The 18,518-nt window shown below is 42.0% G+C and overlaps 1 protein-coding gene across 2 annotated transcripts in view; it reads left to right on the top strand.

Annotated features, from left to right (window-relative positions):
- mprip (myosin phosphatase Rho interacting protein) overlaps window positions 1-13,559 on the top strand; it is an 86,212-nt gene extending 72,653 nt beyond the window's left edge. Inside the window, exons 18-25 of one of the 2 annotated variants that reach the window (XM_034707201.1) lie at window positions 584-701; window positions 4,720-4,879; window positions 4,980-5,084; window positions 5,255-5,341; window positions 5,647-5,809; window positions 6,924-7,009; window positions 7,668-7,741; window positions 11,119-13,559. In XM_034707201.1, the coding sequence (XP_034563092.1) occupies window positions 584-701; window positions 4,720-4,879; window positions 4,980-5,084; window positions 5,255-5,341; window positions 5,647-5,809; window positions 6,924-7,009; window positions 7,668-7,700 (752 nt within the window). In that variant the 3' untranslated portion in view covers window positions 7,701-7,741; window positions 11,119-13,559. The remainder of the gene's footprint in view (window positions 1-583; window positions 702-4,719; window positions 4,880-4,979; window positions 5,085-5,254; window positions 5,342-5,646; window positions 5,810-6,923; window positions 7,010-7,667; window positions 7,742-11,118) is intronic. The other variant, XM_034707199.1, reaches the window with a different exon arrangement.
- The last annotated feature ends 4,959 nt before the right edge of the window (window positions 13,560-18,518 follow it).

Raw genomic sequence — 18,518 nt, 5'->3', positions numbered from 1 at the left:
CCTCATAAACGTCTTTAGACCATCATTAAATATCTGATGAGGATAACACTGACACGTTCAGCTGAAGGTCTCCAGTTTACAGGGTCACTTTTAAAACCGTAACACCGGGAGAGACTCATTCACGGTGGGCTGAGAGAAGACTACTGTTACAAGCTGCTAAATCAAGAGAATCACAGCTTCTTCTTTTGAAAAGTACACACACATACAAAAAAGATAGAACAAATAAAAACTAATGAAAGAAAGAGAAATCAAGAGAATCACAGATGTGTGTGATGTTATTGTGGACGGAGGGAGGAATAAAAACACTGAGGTTGATCTACCAATCAGACACGTTCAGCATTGCAGGCCCTGCCCCCCAAAAGTCCCGGGACCTTTGAAAAGTACTACCCCCCTAGCAGGGGCTTATCCGGGGGGAGATTATCTACCCCTGATCTAAATTTAGACCCTGGGTCCACCGGTTGAAACGCACATAGTTCAGGAGTAAAGTTCCTAGTTCCAGGGTAAAGTTTCTCCAGTCGAAAAATGCCTTTTGCCTTACATCACAACATGTGCATCAACTTCTGATTTTCTTTTTTGTCTGCAGCAATTGAAGCGATGAAGAACGCACACCGCAGCGAGCTGGAGAAGGAGCTGGACAGAGCTCGCAAAGCGAACAACAACACAGAAAACGCAGACATTGAGGAGATCCGCAGACAGCACGAGTGAGTTCATCCTTTCACATGAGGAGGTTTGATCTTTGGGTTGTTTAATAACGAAGCTGCCTCTCAAGTAGAGAGTTTACTGCTTGTGTTTGTGGTGGTGTTTGGATTTGAAAGGTTAAATGCTGGTTTATACTTCTGCGTCACATTGACAGCGTAGCTAACCTTAATCAGAATCAGAAATTCTTATTTATCCCGGGGAGGGAAATGTGGTCATTACAGAGGTCTTATAAACAGTGTGTAAGAAAGTCAAAATATTAATACAAGAAGGTATAAATTAAGATAAAAATAAGAATAAAATAAAATAAAATAAAGATCAAATAAAAATAGAATAAAATAAAATAAATAAATAAAATGGAATAAAATAAAATAAAGATCACATAAAAATAAAATAAAGATACATTAAAATAAAATAAAGATAAAATAAAATAAAATAAAGATACATTAAAATAAAATAAAGATAAATTAAAATAAAATAAAATAAAGATACATTAAAATAAAATAAAGATAAATTAAAATAAAATAAAGATAAATTAAAATAAAATAAAGATAAATTGAAATAAAATAAAATAAAGATAAATTAAAATAAAATAAAGATAAATTGAAATAAAATAAAATAAAGATAAATTAAAATAAAATAAAATAAAATTAAGATAAGTTAAAATAAAATAAAGATCACATAAAAAAGAATAAATAAAATAAAGATCAAATAAAACAAAATAAATATCAAATCAAAATAGAATAAAGATCAAATGAAATAGAATAAAATAAAATAATAATAAAGTATATACAGAAGCGCAGATAGCAGCTAGCTATGTACAGAAGCGCTGGGAATGAAGGAGATGTATACAAGGATGGTTTATACTTCAGTGTCTCTCCTACACAGCAGGGGATGACGCTGACATCAGCACCACATACTTGTGTGTTGATGTGTCCGTGTTACGCAGCAAATCTCCACTGAAACACTTGAGGGCAGTGTGGTCTCTCTGATAGCCGGTCGCCTGCTTCCGGCCCCGCTACGATCTCTGTTTCCTTTTCCACAGAGATTCAGAGCGTGTTCTGTTAATCTACAGCTGATACATGTTGCTGTTAATCATACAGACATGATTACATGAAGAATAGAGAGGAGGAGATGAAATACACGGCTGATGAGCGGGGATCCCAGAAGTGCTGTAAATGCAGGAAATACAAATGTCCGTATAAACCAATTTGACTATAGAGAAAATTTGAAGACGTCTGAAGATCAGTAAAGTGCTCGTTACTGATCTGCTGAGCCTAAACAAATATTTTGTATACATAAAGATTAAAATAATTTCTTTAAACTCAGTGTGAGAGCGGCTGCTTTAAACACAGGAGAGGTGTCAGAGAAAGTGCTGGCTCTCAGAGACAAAATGTTTTTCAGTCTGCAGACGGGTTGAACATCAGACAACTCTTCCTCTCCAGCTAACGTTTAAATAAAGGTTTGGTTTGATCAGATAAGGTTTGAGACTCTGCAGCTGTCTCTGGGGACCTGCTCCAACCTGTCTCTAACTGCTCAGTCTCACCTGTCTGCTGCTGTGAACCAGGTGACATGAGAGCAGGGGAAGACAGTAAATCACTCTGATCTTTGTTAAGCTGACAGAGCAGCTCCTTCACTTAGAGACTGGACCAGGTACCAGAAACTAAACCACTGAACCACTGAACTTGAAGGAGAAGACACATCTATTGGTGCATTTCTACCAAGAACTAATTTCCCTTGAACTAAAAGGTTCCTGTGCCCCCATTGTTGTCTGCGTTTCGACCGCGGGCTGAAGTCCCGGGTAGATTGTGTAAATCAGGCCAGTGACGTATGGAGAAAAAAAAGTACATGCACTACACCACCAGACCAGTAGAGGGCAGTAAAACAAAGAGGAATGCCATTCATCACAGATGACACCATAGAAGCAGACGGACAGGCAGGTATCATTATGAGCAACACAACAGTTAGCCTGTTAGCATGAAGAGACTCAGCTGGTCTGTTTTAGATGGTGCTATATTTCATCACAGATGGATTCACTGATTCAACACGTGAGAGGAGATAAGCGCGAGTAGCAAAGATGTTTCAACACGCCTTTAAAATCCTTTTGAACTCAAAAAGCCGTGGGAGAGATCGACCGGTGTTTTGGTTTAAACAGCGACCCTGTTAACTGGAGACTTTCAGCCGGATGCATCCCTCATAAACGTCTTTAGACCATCATTAAATATCTGATGAGGATATTTTGAAATCTTAATAAAAACTAAACTAGTTTGCATTCCCAGGAACTCCCTCTGTGTTTCAACAGCTGTGTAAACTCCACAAACACTGACACGTTCAGCTGAAGGTCTCCAGTTTACAGGGTCACTTTTAAAACCGTAACACCGGGAGGAGAGACGCATTCACGGTGGGCTGAGAGAAGACTACTGTTACAAGCTGCTAAATCAAGAGAATCACAGCTTCTTCTTTTGAAAAGTACACACACATACAAAAAAGAACGAACAAATCAAAACTAATGAAAGAAAGAGAAATCAAGAGAATCACAGATGTGTGTGATGTTATTGTGGACGGAGGGAGGAATAAAAACACTGCGGTTAATCTACCAATCAGACACATTCATTGCAGGCCCTGCCCCCTAAAAGTCCCAGGACCTTTGAAAAGTACTACCCCCCTAGCAGGGGTTTTTTAGGGGGGAGATTATCTACCCCTGAACTACATTTAGACTCTGGTCCACCGGAAGTTCAGGGGTAAAGATCCTCCGGTTGAAAAATCCCTCATGGTCTGTCTTTCTGAGTGTTCCTTCCAGCAGAGTGTTGTGTTCTCTCTGCGTTGTTGTTGTTGTTGTTGTTGTTGTTGTTGTTGTTGTTGTTGTTGTTGTTGTTGTTGTTGTTGTTGTTGTGTTCTCTCTCAGTGCTGTTGTTTGTTTTGTTTTTTTGTTTTTTTTTTTTGTTTTTTTTTTCAGAATCAGAATCAGCTTTATTCGCCAAGTATGCTTGAACACACAAGGAATTTGACTTTGGTAAACTGTGCTCTCTTTGTACAAGGCATAAGAATAGGAATAAGAATAAGAACTACAATAAAAAATAAAATGAAAATATAATAACAATAACCTTAGCTATAAATACAAGAAACAACAAATAGCTTGACTAATATGTACAGGCTAAAAATATATGATAAAGTGCAGTGGTGAGTTGCAGAGGTAGTTTTACATTATAAAATAGAAGTTAAATAGTACAAAAAATAGAAATATGGAATTCTGCTTTGAGAATTGTTGCATTGTGTATCTACATGTATATTTACAGAGAGTATTTATCTGACAGGTATGACACTGTTATGGTTTAGTGTTCATCAGAGTGACAGCCTGGGGGAAGAAACTGTTCTTATGGCGGGTTGTTTTGGCGCACAGTGATCTGTAGCGCCTGCCGGAGGGGAGGAGTTTGAAGAATTTGTGTCCAGGGTGTGAGGGGTCAGCGGTAATGCTCCCTGCCCGTTTCCTGGCCCGGGACCGGTACAAGTCCTGGATGGGGGGCAGGTCGACACCGATGATTTTCTCTGCAGTCCTTATAGTCCGCTGCAGTCTGTGTTTGTCTAGTTTGGTTGCAGAGCCAAACCAGACAGTGATGGAGGTACACAGAACAGACTGGATGATGGAGGTGTAGAACATGATCAGCAGCTCCTGAGGCAGGTTGAACTTCCTGAGCTGACGCAGGAAGTACATCCTCTGCTGGGCCTTTTTTCTGATTGTGTCTATGTGGGAGGTCCACCTCAGGTCCCGGGAAATAGTGGATCCCAGGAACCTGAAAGAGTCCACAGTAGACACAGTGCTGTTCAGGATGGTGAGGGGGGGGAGTGGGGGTGAGGGGGGGGAGTGTTGTTGTTGTTGCTGTTGTTGTTGTTGCTGCTGTTATTGTTGTTGTTGTTGTTGTTGTTGTTGCTGTTGTTGTTGTTGCTGCTGTTGTTGTTGTTGTTGTTGTTGTTGTTGTTGTTGTTGTTGTGTTCTCTCTCAGTGCTGTTGTTGTTGTGTTTCAGGGAGGAGTTGTGTTCCTTCCAGCGGGAGATCGAGGTCTTGTCGGAGCAGTACTCTCAGAAGTGTCTGGAGAACGCTCACCTGGCTCAGGCTCTGGAGGCTGAGCGTCAGGCCCTCAGGCAGTGTCAGAGAGAGAACCAGGAGCTCAACGCACACAACCAGGTACACACACTCTGACACACACACACACTCACACACACATCACACCTGTGTGCTGGTGATCACACAGGGATCCTGAACTTCCTCTTCTATTGTTTTTCAGGAGCTGAATAATCGACTGGCTGCAGAGATCACTAAGATGCGTTCAATGACGTCTGAGGACGGAGGAGACACGACGATACAGGGCAAAGAGCTGTACGAGTTAGAGGTGAGGCTTAGACAAGGAGACAGTCTGTCAGTGCCTTTTCAAATCTGTATCATCAACCTCTACAACCTCAGCTTAAAGGTTCTTTATCATCATGAGGTTAACAGCTGCCTCTCTTTAGAAAGGTGAAGATCTACCTCTCTGTCATCTTCCTCTCTCTTCTTCTCCTCCAGGTGATGCTGCGAGTGAAGGAGTCAGAGGTCCAGTACCTGAAGCAGGAGATCAACTCCCTGAAAGACGAGCTCCAAGCCGCCCAAAGAGTGAGTGTGTTTCCCTGCTCGTAGATCTAAGAGCAGACCTCAGTGAGATCTGAGAGACAGCACGAGTCTTCTGTGTCTGATCCTAATCTGTATGTGTGTGTTTGTGTGTGTGTGTGTGTGTGTGTGTGTGTGTGTGTGTGTGTGTGTGTGTGTGTGTCTTTGTGTGTGTGTGTGTGTGTGTGTGTGTGTGTCTTTGTGTGTGTGTGTGTGTGTGTGTGTGTGTGTGTGTGTGTGTGTGTGTGTCTTTGTGTGTGTGTGTGTGTGTGTGTGTGTGTGTCTTTGTGTGTGTGTGTTTGTGTGTGCAGGACAAGAAGTATGCCACAGACAAGTACAAGGACATCTACACAGAGCTGAGCATAGTGAAGGCCAAAGCAGAGCGGGACCTGGGCCGGCTCAGAGACCAGCTGCAGCTCGCTCACGAGGCGCTTGGCGAGCCCACGCTGGAGGAGGTGGAGCGAGGAGGATACGGTACGAGAGCATGGAGACACACACCTGATCAAGTTTACCCCCTGATTCAAAACGTTGCTTCTTTCTGAGTTCTGTTCATACGGGTCAGTTTAAACTCTAGATTTAACTCCATGTGAGTTGGTGTCATGAGGAGGAGTCACTCAGGAGACTTAGATTTAAAGCCACTGAGGAGCTGCAGAAGAAGTGTTTGAGTTTCCTCAATCAATCAATCTTTATTTGTATAGCACCAAATCACAACAAACATTATCTCAAGAAGCTTTTACAAACAGAGCAGGTCTAGACCACTCTATGTCAAATTATGAACAGAGACCCAACACCAAGACAGGATAAGACTCAGTCTGACCCCACCTTAATCCACCATGAGCATTGCACCTCACAGTATTTAGCTAGTTACAGTGGAGAGGAAAAACTTCCTTTAACAGGCAGAAACCTCGAGCAGAACCAGACTCATGTTAGACAGCCATCTGCCTCGACCGAGTTGGGTCTGGAAAGAGGGATAGAGGAGAATAAGAGAGAGAGGGAGCGGTGATAGTGATGAGATGAGTAGTAGTAGCTGTTGCCGCTGGAGTCCAGCACGTCCGTATCAGCTGGAGTCCAGATCGTCCACAGCGGGAGGACGTCTACGGCAGCTCAGAGGAATCTACGAGACAAGGGAGCTCAGGGACTCCAGAAAGGTCTATGGTTAGTAACTTTAATGGGACAGGGAGAGTTAAAGTAAGTGATGAAGGGGTTGGGGGGAAGGGGGTGAGATAGGATCCTAGTGCGCCAGTTCCACCCGGCAGTCTAAGTCTATAGCAGCATAACTAAGACCTGGTCCAAGCCTGATCCAGCTCTAACTATAAGCTTTATCAAAAAGGAAAGTTTGAAGCCTACTCTTAAAAGTAGAGAGGGTGTCTGCCTCCCGGACCCTGACTGGTAGATGATTCCAAAGGAGAGGGGCCTGATAACTGAAGGTTCTACCTCCCATACTACTTTTACAGACTTTAGGTACGACCAGCAGGCCTGCATGTTGGGAGCTCCTCCAGCGTCTGCACCTTTACTGTGACATTGTTCCTGTCTGATCAATGCGTCTGCTGGATGTTGATGTTCACACTCTGACTTGTTCTCCTCACAGACATCATGAAGTCCAAAAGTAACCCTGACATCCTAAAGATGGCGGCTGCTGCAGCCAAACGCTCTGAGCGCACCATGAGGTCAAAGGTCAGTGTTGGAAAGCTGAGGTGTTGAATCATCAGTCTGTCACTCATCTGGCCTGTTTCCTCACACACACACACACACACACACACACACACACTCAGCAGGGACATACTGCCCCCTGCTGGTCACCGGCTGAGCTGCATGCAGCGCTGCATGTCCACTGTTGCACCATCAGTGTTCTTGCGTTGTGTTCTCCATCAGTGTTCCTGCGTTGTGTTCTCCATCAGTGTTCTTGCGTTGTGTTCTCCATCAGTGCTCCTGCGTTGTGTTCTCCATCAGTGTGTTCTCCATCAGTGTTCCTGCGATGTGTTCTCCATCAGTGTTCCTGCCTAGTGTTCTCCATCAGTGTTCCTGCGTTGTGTTCTCCATCAGTGTTCCTGCGTTGTGTTCTCCATCAGTGTTCCTGCGTTGTGTTCTCCATCAGTGTTCCTGCGTTGTGTTCTCCATCAGTGTTCCTGCGTTGTGTTCTCCATCAGTGTTCCTGCCTTGTGTTCTCCATCAGTGTTCCTGCGTTGTGTTCTCCATCAGTGTTCCTGCGTTGTGTTCTCCATCAGTGTTCCTGCGTTGTGTTCTCCATCAGTGTTCCTGTAGTGTTCCTGTTGTTCTCACTGTGATATCATGAGTCTAACACACACGTGTGTTGGTGTGTTTCTGTCCTCAGTCTGTGAGTCCAGACATGCCCTGGGACAGTTAGGGCTGCTGACCACCCGTAGGCCCCTCCCCCTCCTCCTTTAGGTAAACTACCTGGATGCACCTTGGCTGGTTTAAGCTCCGCCTTCTCTCGTCGCCTACCTGTAAAGCACTCATTAACATCCACAGATCTCCGCCTGACTGACGCATGAAGAGTGAATGAAGTGTGTGAACGTCTGTGGGTTTAAAGGTGTCTGTTCACATCACATCCCGTCTTTAAAGGGTGGAGCCCTGAGACTCAGAGAGTCCGCAGACCAGACCGGACTGAAGGAGCTTTACTCATCCACCTGTTTGTTCATCAGTGGACGTAGATATCTGCACCATGATGTTTGGTCTTAAGTTTAAGAAAGTACACAGTCCAAGAAATGTGAGCGTCAGAGGAGATCAGATCATACTGAACTGATTCTAATCCAATAAAACTCCAAACCAGTCCGTCTCAATCAGAATCAATATCAAGCTGAACCACTACAGCCACGTGTGTCTGACTCCGAGTCATTAACAGCTCCTCAAAGCATCCAGTGACTCCTATTCTTTCAGCCTCAGCTCTTTGTAACTCTGAGAGGTCAGGGGACACCATCTCAGTCCTGATCTTTGGAACAGACCCTCAGAAAGGTTCCTGGGGCCACAGAGGATAAGTTCTGGTACTCCTGTCTGAAGTAGGTCAGAGGATATCAATCAATCGATCTTTATTTATAGCACCAAATCCCCCGGACAGTCTAACTGCAGACCTCCACAGTGAAGGCCGGAAACACACGCAAAAAGTTTCAAAATAAAATGTTGTTGAACTTCCTGTTAACATTAAAATCATTTATTTAGATAACCCGACATCATATCTCATTTAAACCTGTCACTGATTTATAAAGTAAGAATGTAAAATCAACTCTACTGAGTGTGAAATACATGTGAAGAAAAAACAAGTTCATTGAGTCTGCAGCTTGAACTTCAGGCTCTCTTCTTAAAACACATCTCAGCTGAAACATGGAGTACAGTGCTCCATCCTTACTCTCTCTTTGTTCAGATTTTTTTACAAGATCTGTTTTTGTTGGCAAAGTGCAAACTTTAAAATACAGGTCCAATATTCAAATATCTTGTTATGTTTTAAACACACATATATATATATATAAATAAAGAAATGTAATAACATATTAATAACAACAATAATAATTCTAAATATACATACACACCTGCATAAATTGACATAATGAATATATACTGTACATAAATACATACATACATACATGCATACACATAAAATAAAATCATTTTGTTTTGTTCAACCATGCATATTAATTAACACTTCTGTTAATATGCCAGAATTAGCCAGAAGGCTAGCTACATCCATAGTCCCTTGCCAGATGTTAAAAAAGGCTCCCTAAAAAGATCCAGATTAAACAAAAAAGTAAAATAAAGTAAAATAAAATGAAAATAAGAAGAGAGGGGAGAAACCAAAACACAAACAAAAAAAAGAAGAAGAAATGAAAAGAAAAGTTTAGATAGCACTATACGATTAAAAATGACTCAATGCTACATAAGGAGATGATATGACAGTCTTTGAGAAAGTGTCCATGAACATAAAACACACGGAGCAAGACAATCAGGAAGCAGCAATGAGGAAATGTTTAAGAAGACACATGCAGACACAACAGGACAACAGTTAACAGTGATGTATATATTCACATCAGGCAGTGACTACCAATCATTAAACTAGCTGCATGCAATTCAAATGAAGCAACGTATAGACTGAGCTACAGATGCACACAACAAATACAAAACACGAGCAAGCAACCGTAAGTTAAAAAACACAGGACAGATCCACAGATGGCCGACACAGGGTGGCAGCAGCAGGGGGAGAAGGGTTTAGTGCTGACAGATTAGGTTGCTTATGAGCCGCTGCTTCAAATGAAAACAAGTTGGTGTGTTGATTTACTTCTAATAAATAAACAGGTAAACAGCTGAATACATCAATAAATACAACAATGATAACTCAATGAAGATTAATGATAGTAATAAAGTTAATAATAATAAAAGTAAGAGTCGAAATAATGGTAATAAATGTATATTCAAAGTCATGATGAAAGAAAGTAAAACATATATATATGAATGTAATTCACACACATCTAGTTTGAGTTTGAATGATCTAGTGAATGCATCATGCTACTCTCATGTTATTCTGACAGTACGGCTCTACTGGCTGCAGACTCTACATGAAGTCTCACTTTATTATTTGAGCTTATCTTTGTGCATTTTAATTAATAAGAGCTTCACTTTAGAAAATCAACAAACACACAGACTGAAAACAATGATGGAAGATTCTTTATTAAGGAACTTCATTAGGACCCGGTCCAGCCTTAAACATCATGAGGGACCCATCACGTCTCAGACTCTCTGTGGGTTTAGATTTAGGGCACGGAGGGCAGAGGTACAGGTTACCCCATCTGTTGCAGTGTTTGAGTGCAGTCTTTGAGCTGCTCAGACAACAAATAACAAACCTGACCTGCTGAACCTCTTTACAGAACTTTATAACCAAGCTCAAAAACAGGAAGACTCGTCCTCTAAGAACCACACGCAGATTACGTCAACGTTCTGTTGACTATTTTAAAACAAACAGACAGACAGATTGAAACTGTGAAAAAGGATCAAATGTAAGTTACATAAAGACTTATTTTTTCACTGGTATGGATTCTTCAGAATCGCCAGCTACCGTTGTCTCCAGGCGTAATCACAACAACATATTACATAAGGTCCAGACCTGACTGTGGAGTTTCTGCACTGGGGAGGTCTACAGCTGGCCCCCTCTCAAATCCCAACAAACATTCTCCTCAGACTCTTACCAAACAGAGCAGGTCTAGACCGTACTCTATGTTCTATTATTAACAAAGACCCAACATCAAGACCGGATCAGATCCAGTCCCATCTTACAGACAGGTCTCAGTCTGATCTCATCTTAATCCACCATGAGCAGAGCACTTTGCAGCATTTAGCAAGTTACAGTGGCAAGGACAAACTTCCTTTAACAGGCAGAAACCTCCAGCAGGACCAGACTCATGTTGAGTTGAAGGGAGAGAGAGATGATAGTGGTGAGACGGATAGTAGTAGTTGTAGCAGCTGGAGTCTGGCACATCCACAGCAGCAGAGATCCAGAGGAACCTACGAGACAAGGCAACTCAGGGACTCCAGAAAGTTCAACATTCAGAGTCTGATCGCTCCTCTCTGTGTTCTGGGGCTCCACTTCTCACAGGGTGTCGGAGGGTTTTAATCATCTGTGGTGTGAGGGCGTCATGTGATCACAGGGTGATGACAGATTTACAGACACACTGCCTGCTGAGGAACATCTGCCCAGAGAGGGACATGTGTTCATCACACAGATTATTACCGTGTGTCTCTGTGTGTCTCTCTAACATGTGGTCTGTCCGTCTCTGCAGAGTCTGAAGGAGGGGCTGACGGCCGAGCAGAGACTCCACCTGTTCGACAACAAAGACACCAAGGAGTTCTGACAGCGACGCTTCATGTCTGCCTGCATGTTACAAGCCCACCCTATATTTTAGCTCTGATTACTAATTTAGAAACACTACACACTGGTCACAAACACAGATCATATATTATTATTAAACATGGTATGAAGTTTGAATTTCATGTCTAGATTTTGCATTCCATGCACTTCGGTTAACTGTGACATTTGTATGTTTTGCTGCCATGTCTTACTGTAAATACTGTTTTTAATGTCTGCAAACACTAAACTCTGACTGTGGAAGCTACTGTTTTAACTCCGACTGTCGCTGCCAAAGCACCAACCTGAGGATTCAGCTCTGCTACATGCTGACAGCTCCAAGAGCGCTCAGGTGTGCACGATGACGCTCTGACGCTGCTTCATAACTCCACCTGACCAGCTCGTCTTCATCCCAATAAACCAACAAGCTCGTCTTCATCCCAATATACCAACAAGCTCGTCTTTATCCCAATAAACCAACAAGCTCGTCTTCATCCCAATAAACCAACAAGCTCGTCTTCATCCCAATAAACCAACAAGCTTGTCTTCATCCCAATAAACCAACAAGCTCGTCTTCATCCCAATAAACCAACAAGCTCGTCTTCATCCCAATAAACCAACCAGCTCGTCTTCATCCCAATAAACCAACAAGCTCGTCTTCATCCCAATAAACCAACAAGCTCGTCTTCATCCCAATAAACCAACAAGCTTGTCTTCATCTGAAAAAATCCAACAAGCTCATCCTCATCCCAATAAACCAACAAGCTCGTCTTCATCCCAATAAACCAACAAGCTCGTCTTCATCCCAATAAACCAACAAGCTCGTCTTCATCCCAATAAACCAACAAGCTCGTCTTCATCCCAATAAACCAACAAGCTTGTCTTCATCTGAAAAAATCCAACAAGCTCATCCTCATCCCAATAAACCAACCAGCTCGTCTTCATCCCAATAAACCAACAAGCTCGTCTTCATCCCAATAAACCAACAAGCTCGTCTTCATCCCAATAAACCAACAAGCTCGTCTTCATCCCAATTAACCAACAAGCTTGTCTTCATCTGAAAAAATCCAACAAGCTCGTCTTCATCCCAATAAACCAACCAGCTCGTCTTATCCCAATAAACCAACCAGCTCGTCTTATCCCAATTAACTAACCAGCTCGTCTTCATCCGAAATACACGTCCAAGCTCATCTTCATCCGAATAATCCAACAAGCTCGCCTTTATCCGAAATATAGTTCGAGCTCGTCGTCATCCGAATAATCCAACGAGTTCGTCTTCATCCCAATAAACCAACCAGCTCATCTTTATCCGAATAATCCAAAAAGCTCATCTTCTTCCGAATAATCCAACGAGCTCGTCTTCATCTGAATAATCCAACGAGCTCATCTTCATCTGAATAATCCAATGAGCTCGTCTTCATCTGAATAATCCAACAAGCTTGTCTTCATCTGAATAATCCAACGAGTTCGTCTTCATCTGAATAATCCAACGAGCTCGTCTTCATCTGAATAATCCAACGAGCTCGTCTTCATCTGAATAATCCAATGAGCTCGTCTTCATCTGAATAATCCAACGAGTTCGTCTTCATCTGAATAATCCAACAAGCTCGTCTTCATCTGAATAATCCAACGAGTTCGTCTTCATCTGAATAATCCAACAAGCTTGTCTTCATCTGAATAATCCAACGAGTTCGTCTTCATCTGAATAATCCAACAAGCTTGTCTTCATCCAAAACAAACTATCGAGCTTGTCTTCATCCGAATAATCCAACGAGCTCGTCTTTATCCGAATAAACCAATGAGCTGATCCTCAGCGGAATAAACCAATGAGCTGATCCTCAGCGGAATAAACCAATGAGCTGATCCTCAGCGGAATAAACCAATGAGCTGATCCTCAGCGGAATAAACCAATGAGCTGGTCTTATTCAAATAAACCAACAAGCTTGTCTTCATTTGAATAAACCATCGAGATCGCCTACATCAGATTTAGAAAAACGGACAAATCTTCATCACTAAGACACTAACTAAGAGCAGGTCTTCATCAGAGACAGCCTCCATGATGCTTCGGACACTAACATGATGAAGGTCAGGTCTGAGACGAGCTTGGACGTTTCACTGATTCTAATTTAATTTTCTCTGAGCGTGTGTGTGGCGTGTTGTGTTCTGGCTGCGGTCCTGGGTCCTGGGTCCGCTGTAGAGGAGCTGTTGTTGGAGTCGGTCTTGTTTGTAGTTCAGTGGCAGTCCTTTGTATTTATTTGAATGGTTGGGATTTTTTCTTTCACATTCCCATTCCTCTGTACTCTATTATTGTAAATATAAAGCAAATATACACCAACTGACTACAAGTTTATTAGCAATAAATATTTTTGCACCCTTCTTGTGTCTTTGACTGTTTGATTATTTCATGTAGTCATCATTAAAGCTCCTGTGGGGAATTTATAACTGGTTATGAAACAGACTGACATCAACAGAAGGTGCATTTGGACCAAGAGTTCCGGGGTCTTTTAGCCCACAGAACTACTTTACCCGGAACTAAAAGGTTCCTGTGCCCCCATTGTTGTCTGCGTTTCGACCACGGGCTGAAGTCCCGGGTAGATTGTGTAAATCAGGCCAGTGACGTATGGAGGAAAAAAAGTACATGCACTACACCACCAGACCAGTAGAGGGCAGTAACACAAAGATGAAGGCCATTCATCACAGATGACACCATAGAAGCAGACGTAAAGGCAGGTATCATTATGAGCAACACAACAGTTAGCCTGTTAGCATGAAGAGACTCAGCTGGTCTGTTTTAGATGGTGCTATATTTCATCACAGATGGATTCACTGATTCAACACGTGAGAGGAGATAAGCGCGAGTAGCAAAGACGTTTCAACACGGCTTTAAAATCCTTTTGAACTCAAAAAGCCGTGGCAGAGATCGGACGGTGTTTTGGTTTAAACAGCGACCCTGTTAACTGGAGACTTTCAGCCGGATGCATCCCTCATAAACGTCTTTAGACGATCATTAAATATCTGATAAGGATATTTTGAAATCTTAATAAAAAACTAAACTAGTTTGCATTCCCAGGAACTCCCTCTGTGTTTCAACAGCTGTGTAAACTCCACAAACACTGACACGTTCAGCTGAAGGTCTCCAGTTTACAGGGTCACTTTTAAAACCGGAACACCGGGAGGAGAGACGCATTCACGGTGGGCTGAGAGAAGACTACTGTTACAAGCTGCTAAATCAAGAGAATCACAGCTTCTTCTTTTGAAAAGTACACACACATACAAAAAAGATAGAACAAATCAAAACTAATGAAAGAAAGAGAAATCAAGTGAATCACAGATGTGTGTGATGTTATTGTGGACGGGGGGAGGAATAAAAACACTGCGGTTCATCTACCAATCAGACACGTTCAGCATTGCAGGCCACGCCCCCCAAAAGTCCCGGGACCTTTGAAAAGTACCACCCTTCTAGCAGGGGCATTTTAGAGGGGAGATTAACTGTTCGAAAAACGCCTAATGATGCCTCATTGTAACCAACTAAAGCAAATTAGACCATTAGTACAAAGATGACAGTTTCTATCACGTCATTTTTAATGCCTGAAATTGCTGTGAGGGGGTAGGTGACAGAAAAGGCGAATTACAGTGTGGTGAAATAACCACGTAACCAGTAAACTTATTTTTACCTTTTCCACAGCATATACTCACAGGGATATGTTTTATTAAAAGAACCCAGGATGAGAATTTTTCGTCAGAAATGAAAACTAATGCACAAGTGAAGATCGGACGAGAGAGGGCGTATGATTTTGTCCAAAGGGGACACCAAAATCAACGCAAACGGAAGCTTTAAAGTTCTGACTATTTGTACACCAAGTACTCCTCATAGAAATATAATTCACATGACAATAAAAATAAATCATTTTAAATGAAATTAATTTAATTTGATCTGAACAGGAAGTCATACAAACGTAAACTCACTGGGGTTCACAGAAGAAATAAAACAAACTGAAACATCCATTTTTAAAAAAGTGATGTTGCACTAATTCATACAACATAACCCTTAAAGCACATCTGATGGTCACTGATCACACACACTGCACACACACACAAACTGCCAGAGACCTGAGAGAACAGACCATAGAACATAAAGGGGAAGTTACGATGACAATAAAAACCACAAAAAGAGGAGGAAAACTCAAACACAGAAGAAAAAGAATGTTTCAGCTCATACAAACACTTTTAAATCATGACAATGAAGCTATTATGATCTTAAATCTGAATCAAGCATATTGTTTAAGGTCCTCATAGTAAAACCTCTGGAATTAAAGTATGAATTAAACCTTTAAAAAAAGAATGTCTTTCTTTTCTGTACAAATGATCTGCTGAATAAACACAATAACTCATCTGCCTTTTAGTAACACACACACACACACACACACACACACACACACACACACACACAAACACACACAAACAAACAAACTATATAAAAGGGAGATTTTGAATCTGAGACTTTTTACAATTATACTTTTTAATTAAAGCCGCAAGCGGCGATGAACAAGCCCTCGCACACCCGCAGCCGCCGCCTATGAGAGTCACCGCCACATGTAAACCGCCGCCTGATATTTGCCACCACATGATGTGAAAGCAAGACCAGAGAGCATATGCTGGCTTAGGTGGTGTAAATGTTCCAAGTTTTTGGCAGATTGCCAAGAAAACCTCCAAACTTGACAGTGTGCCACGCCCACAATTTTAGTCTGAACGAAATGCCTTTAATGGTTTTATAATCATCGATATGTCTGCTATAGAATGTGCCTTTTTTGAACTGAATCGGAGAAAAACCCTAGGAGGAGCTCTCAAAAGTATGCACCCTTATTCGGGCTTCATTCTTCACATTCAGTGCTGTATGTGCGTTTGATGCCCCGCCTCAAAGTCTGCCACGCCCACAATTTTTGTCTGATCAAAATTTGTTCTGAGAATTTTTTCTCGTCATGGTGTCTACTATAGGTTGCCCTTGGTTTGGACTGAATCGGAGAAAAGTTCTAGAAGTTAATAGTAAAAGTATGCACCATTATTTTGACGCCATTTTTCATGTTCAAAGCTAGGTGGCGCTCTTCCTGTTGAGTTTGGGATATGGGTGCAAGAGGCTTTTTTGTGCGCCCTGATGCCATGAATATGTGTAAAATTTTTCAAGCATGTAGCTCAAAATAAGCCCTATTGGGAGGGTTTTTTGAAAACTGTAGGGGGCGCTATTGAGCACATTTTTTTGACTTTTTTTGCGAAACCCATAAAATGTCGCAATTTTTCCAAGGACTGATGAGTGTGTTTGATGAGGTGAGATTACGTGCATTTTAAAGTCACAAAAATCCATTTTCTGACAGTTTTTTTTTATGCCCCGCCCCAAAGTCTGCCACGCCCACAATTTTCGTCTGAACGTAATTTGTTCTGATAATTTTTTCTCGTCAATGGGTTTACTATAGATTGACCTTGGTTTGGAATGAATCGGAGAAAAGCTCTAGAAGTTAATAGCAAAAGTATGCACCATTATTCGGACGTTTTTGGGCGCCTTTTGGAGCCATTTTTTATTTTCAAAAATAGGTGGCGCTCTTCCTGTTGAGTTTCGGATATGTGTGTGAGAGGCTTTTTTGTGCGTCCTGATGCCATGAATATGCGTAAAATTTTTCAAGCATGTAGCTCAAAATAACCCCAATACGGAGGCGTTTTTGAAAATTTTAGGGGGCGCTAGCGAGCACATTTTTGGAAAATGTTTTGCGAGACCCATATCCCATGACATCTCCTTCTGTTTTCCGGTATCTGTGGAAATCAATCATGCAGATTGATTTATTTTGAAGGGGCTTCCGGTATCAGTAGAGTACAGGGGTGCAGCTTGCTCGGCTGGAAGTGAAGCTTCCAGCAAATAGTCTGCCCCCTAGTGGCTGGCTGCAGTATTGGTCAAAAACTCTGTCTCCCCCATTCATGTGAATGAATGCACGTGGTACGAATGTTCCTCACACCCGTATGCTGTGGTGATATGTAGTTAGTATTTGACTGTTTTGTGTTCAAGGCCTCTTTTTTCTGAAAAGTTTCTTTTCCATTAGTTATTAGAGTTTAAAAAACGGGGTTTTATATCTGGGTTTGCTTTGATTCACAGCTACCGTAGAGGGAAACTTCATAGGATCTTGTGATGCTACGCTGTAGGGCGGAGCTCGTTACCATGCCGCCACAGAAATTACCGTGGCAACCACAGAAATTCTGTGGCTTCGCAGACTCTGGCTGCACAATGGAGCGGGGTTTTTTGGCCTCAGAACCGTACAACGGGAAGAGGCGGAGCAACGCTGTCCATTTTTATTAACAGTCTATGGTAGAGTTCAGCATGCTGATGGTTTTATTTTGAAGGGACTTCCGGTATAAATAGAGTACAGCATGCTGATGGATTTATTTTGAAGGGGCTTCCGGTATCTATAGAGTAAAGCATGCTGATGGATTTATTTTGAAGGGACTTCCAGTATCTGTAGAATACAGCATGCTGATGGTTTTTATTTTGAAGGGGCTTCCGGTATCTACAGAGTACAGCGTGCTGATTGTTTTATTTTGAAGGGACTTCCAGTATCTGTAGAGTACAGCATGCTGATGGTTTTATTTAGAAGGGGCTTCCGGTATCTGTAGATGACAGCATGCTGATGGTTTTATTTTGAAGAGGCTTCCGGTATCTGTGGATTACAGCATACTGATGGTTTTATTTTGAAGGGGCTTCCGGTATCTCTAGAGTACAGAATGCTGATGGTTTCATTTTGAAGGGGCTTCCGGTATCTGTGGATCACAGCATGCTGATGGTTTTATTTTGAAGGGGCTTCCGGTATCTGTAGCTGACAGCATGCTGATGGTTTTATTTTGAAGAGGCTTCCGGTATCTGTGGATTACAGCATACTGATGGTTTTATTTTGAAGGGGCTTCAGGTATCTGTGGATCACAGCATGCTGATGGTTTTATTTTGAAGGGGCTTCCGGTATCTGTAGAGTACAGCATGCTGATGATTTTATTTTGAAGGGGCTTGCGGTATCTGTATGTGACAGCATGCTGATGGTTTTATTTTGAAGGGACTTCCGGTATCTGTAGAGTACAGCATGCTGATGATTTTATTTTGAAGGGGCTTCCGGTATCTGTATGTGACAGCATGCTGATGGTTTTATTTTGAAGTGACTTTCGGTTTCTGTAGAGTACAGCATGCTGATGGTTTTATTTTGAAGGGGTTTCCGATATCTATAGAGTACAGCATGCTGATGGTTTTATTTTGAAGGGGCTTCCGGTATCTATAGAGTACAGAATGCTGATGGTTTTATTTTGAAG

The sequence above is a fragment of the Notolabrus celidotus genome, chromosome 18, assembly GCF_009762535.1.
Source record: "Notolabrus celidotus isolate fNotCel1 chromosome 18, fNotCel1.pri, whole genome shotgun sequence".
Lineage (NCBI taxonomy): Eukaryota > Metazoa > Chordata > Actinopteri > Labriformes > Labridae > Notolabrus > Notolabrus celidotus.
Note: the sequence above shows the minus strand (reverse complement) of the source record. Positions and strands in the feature narration are given on the sequence as shown.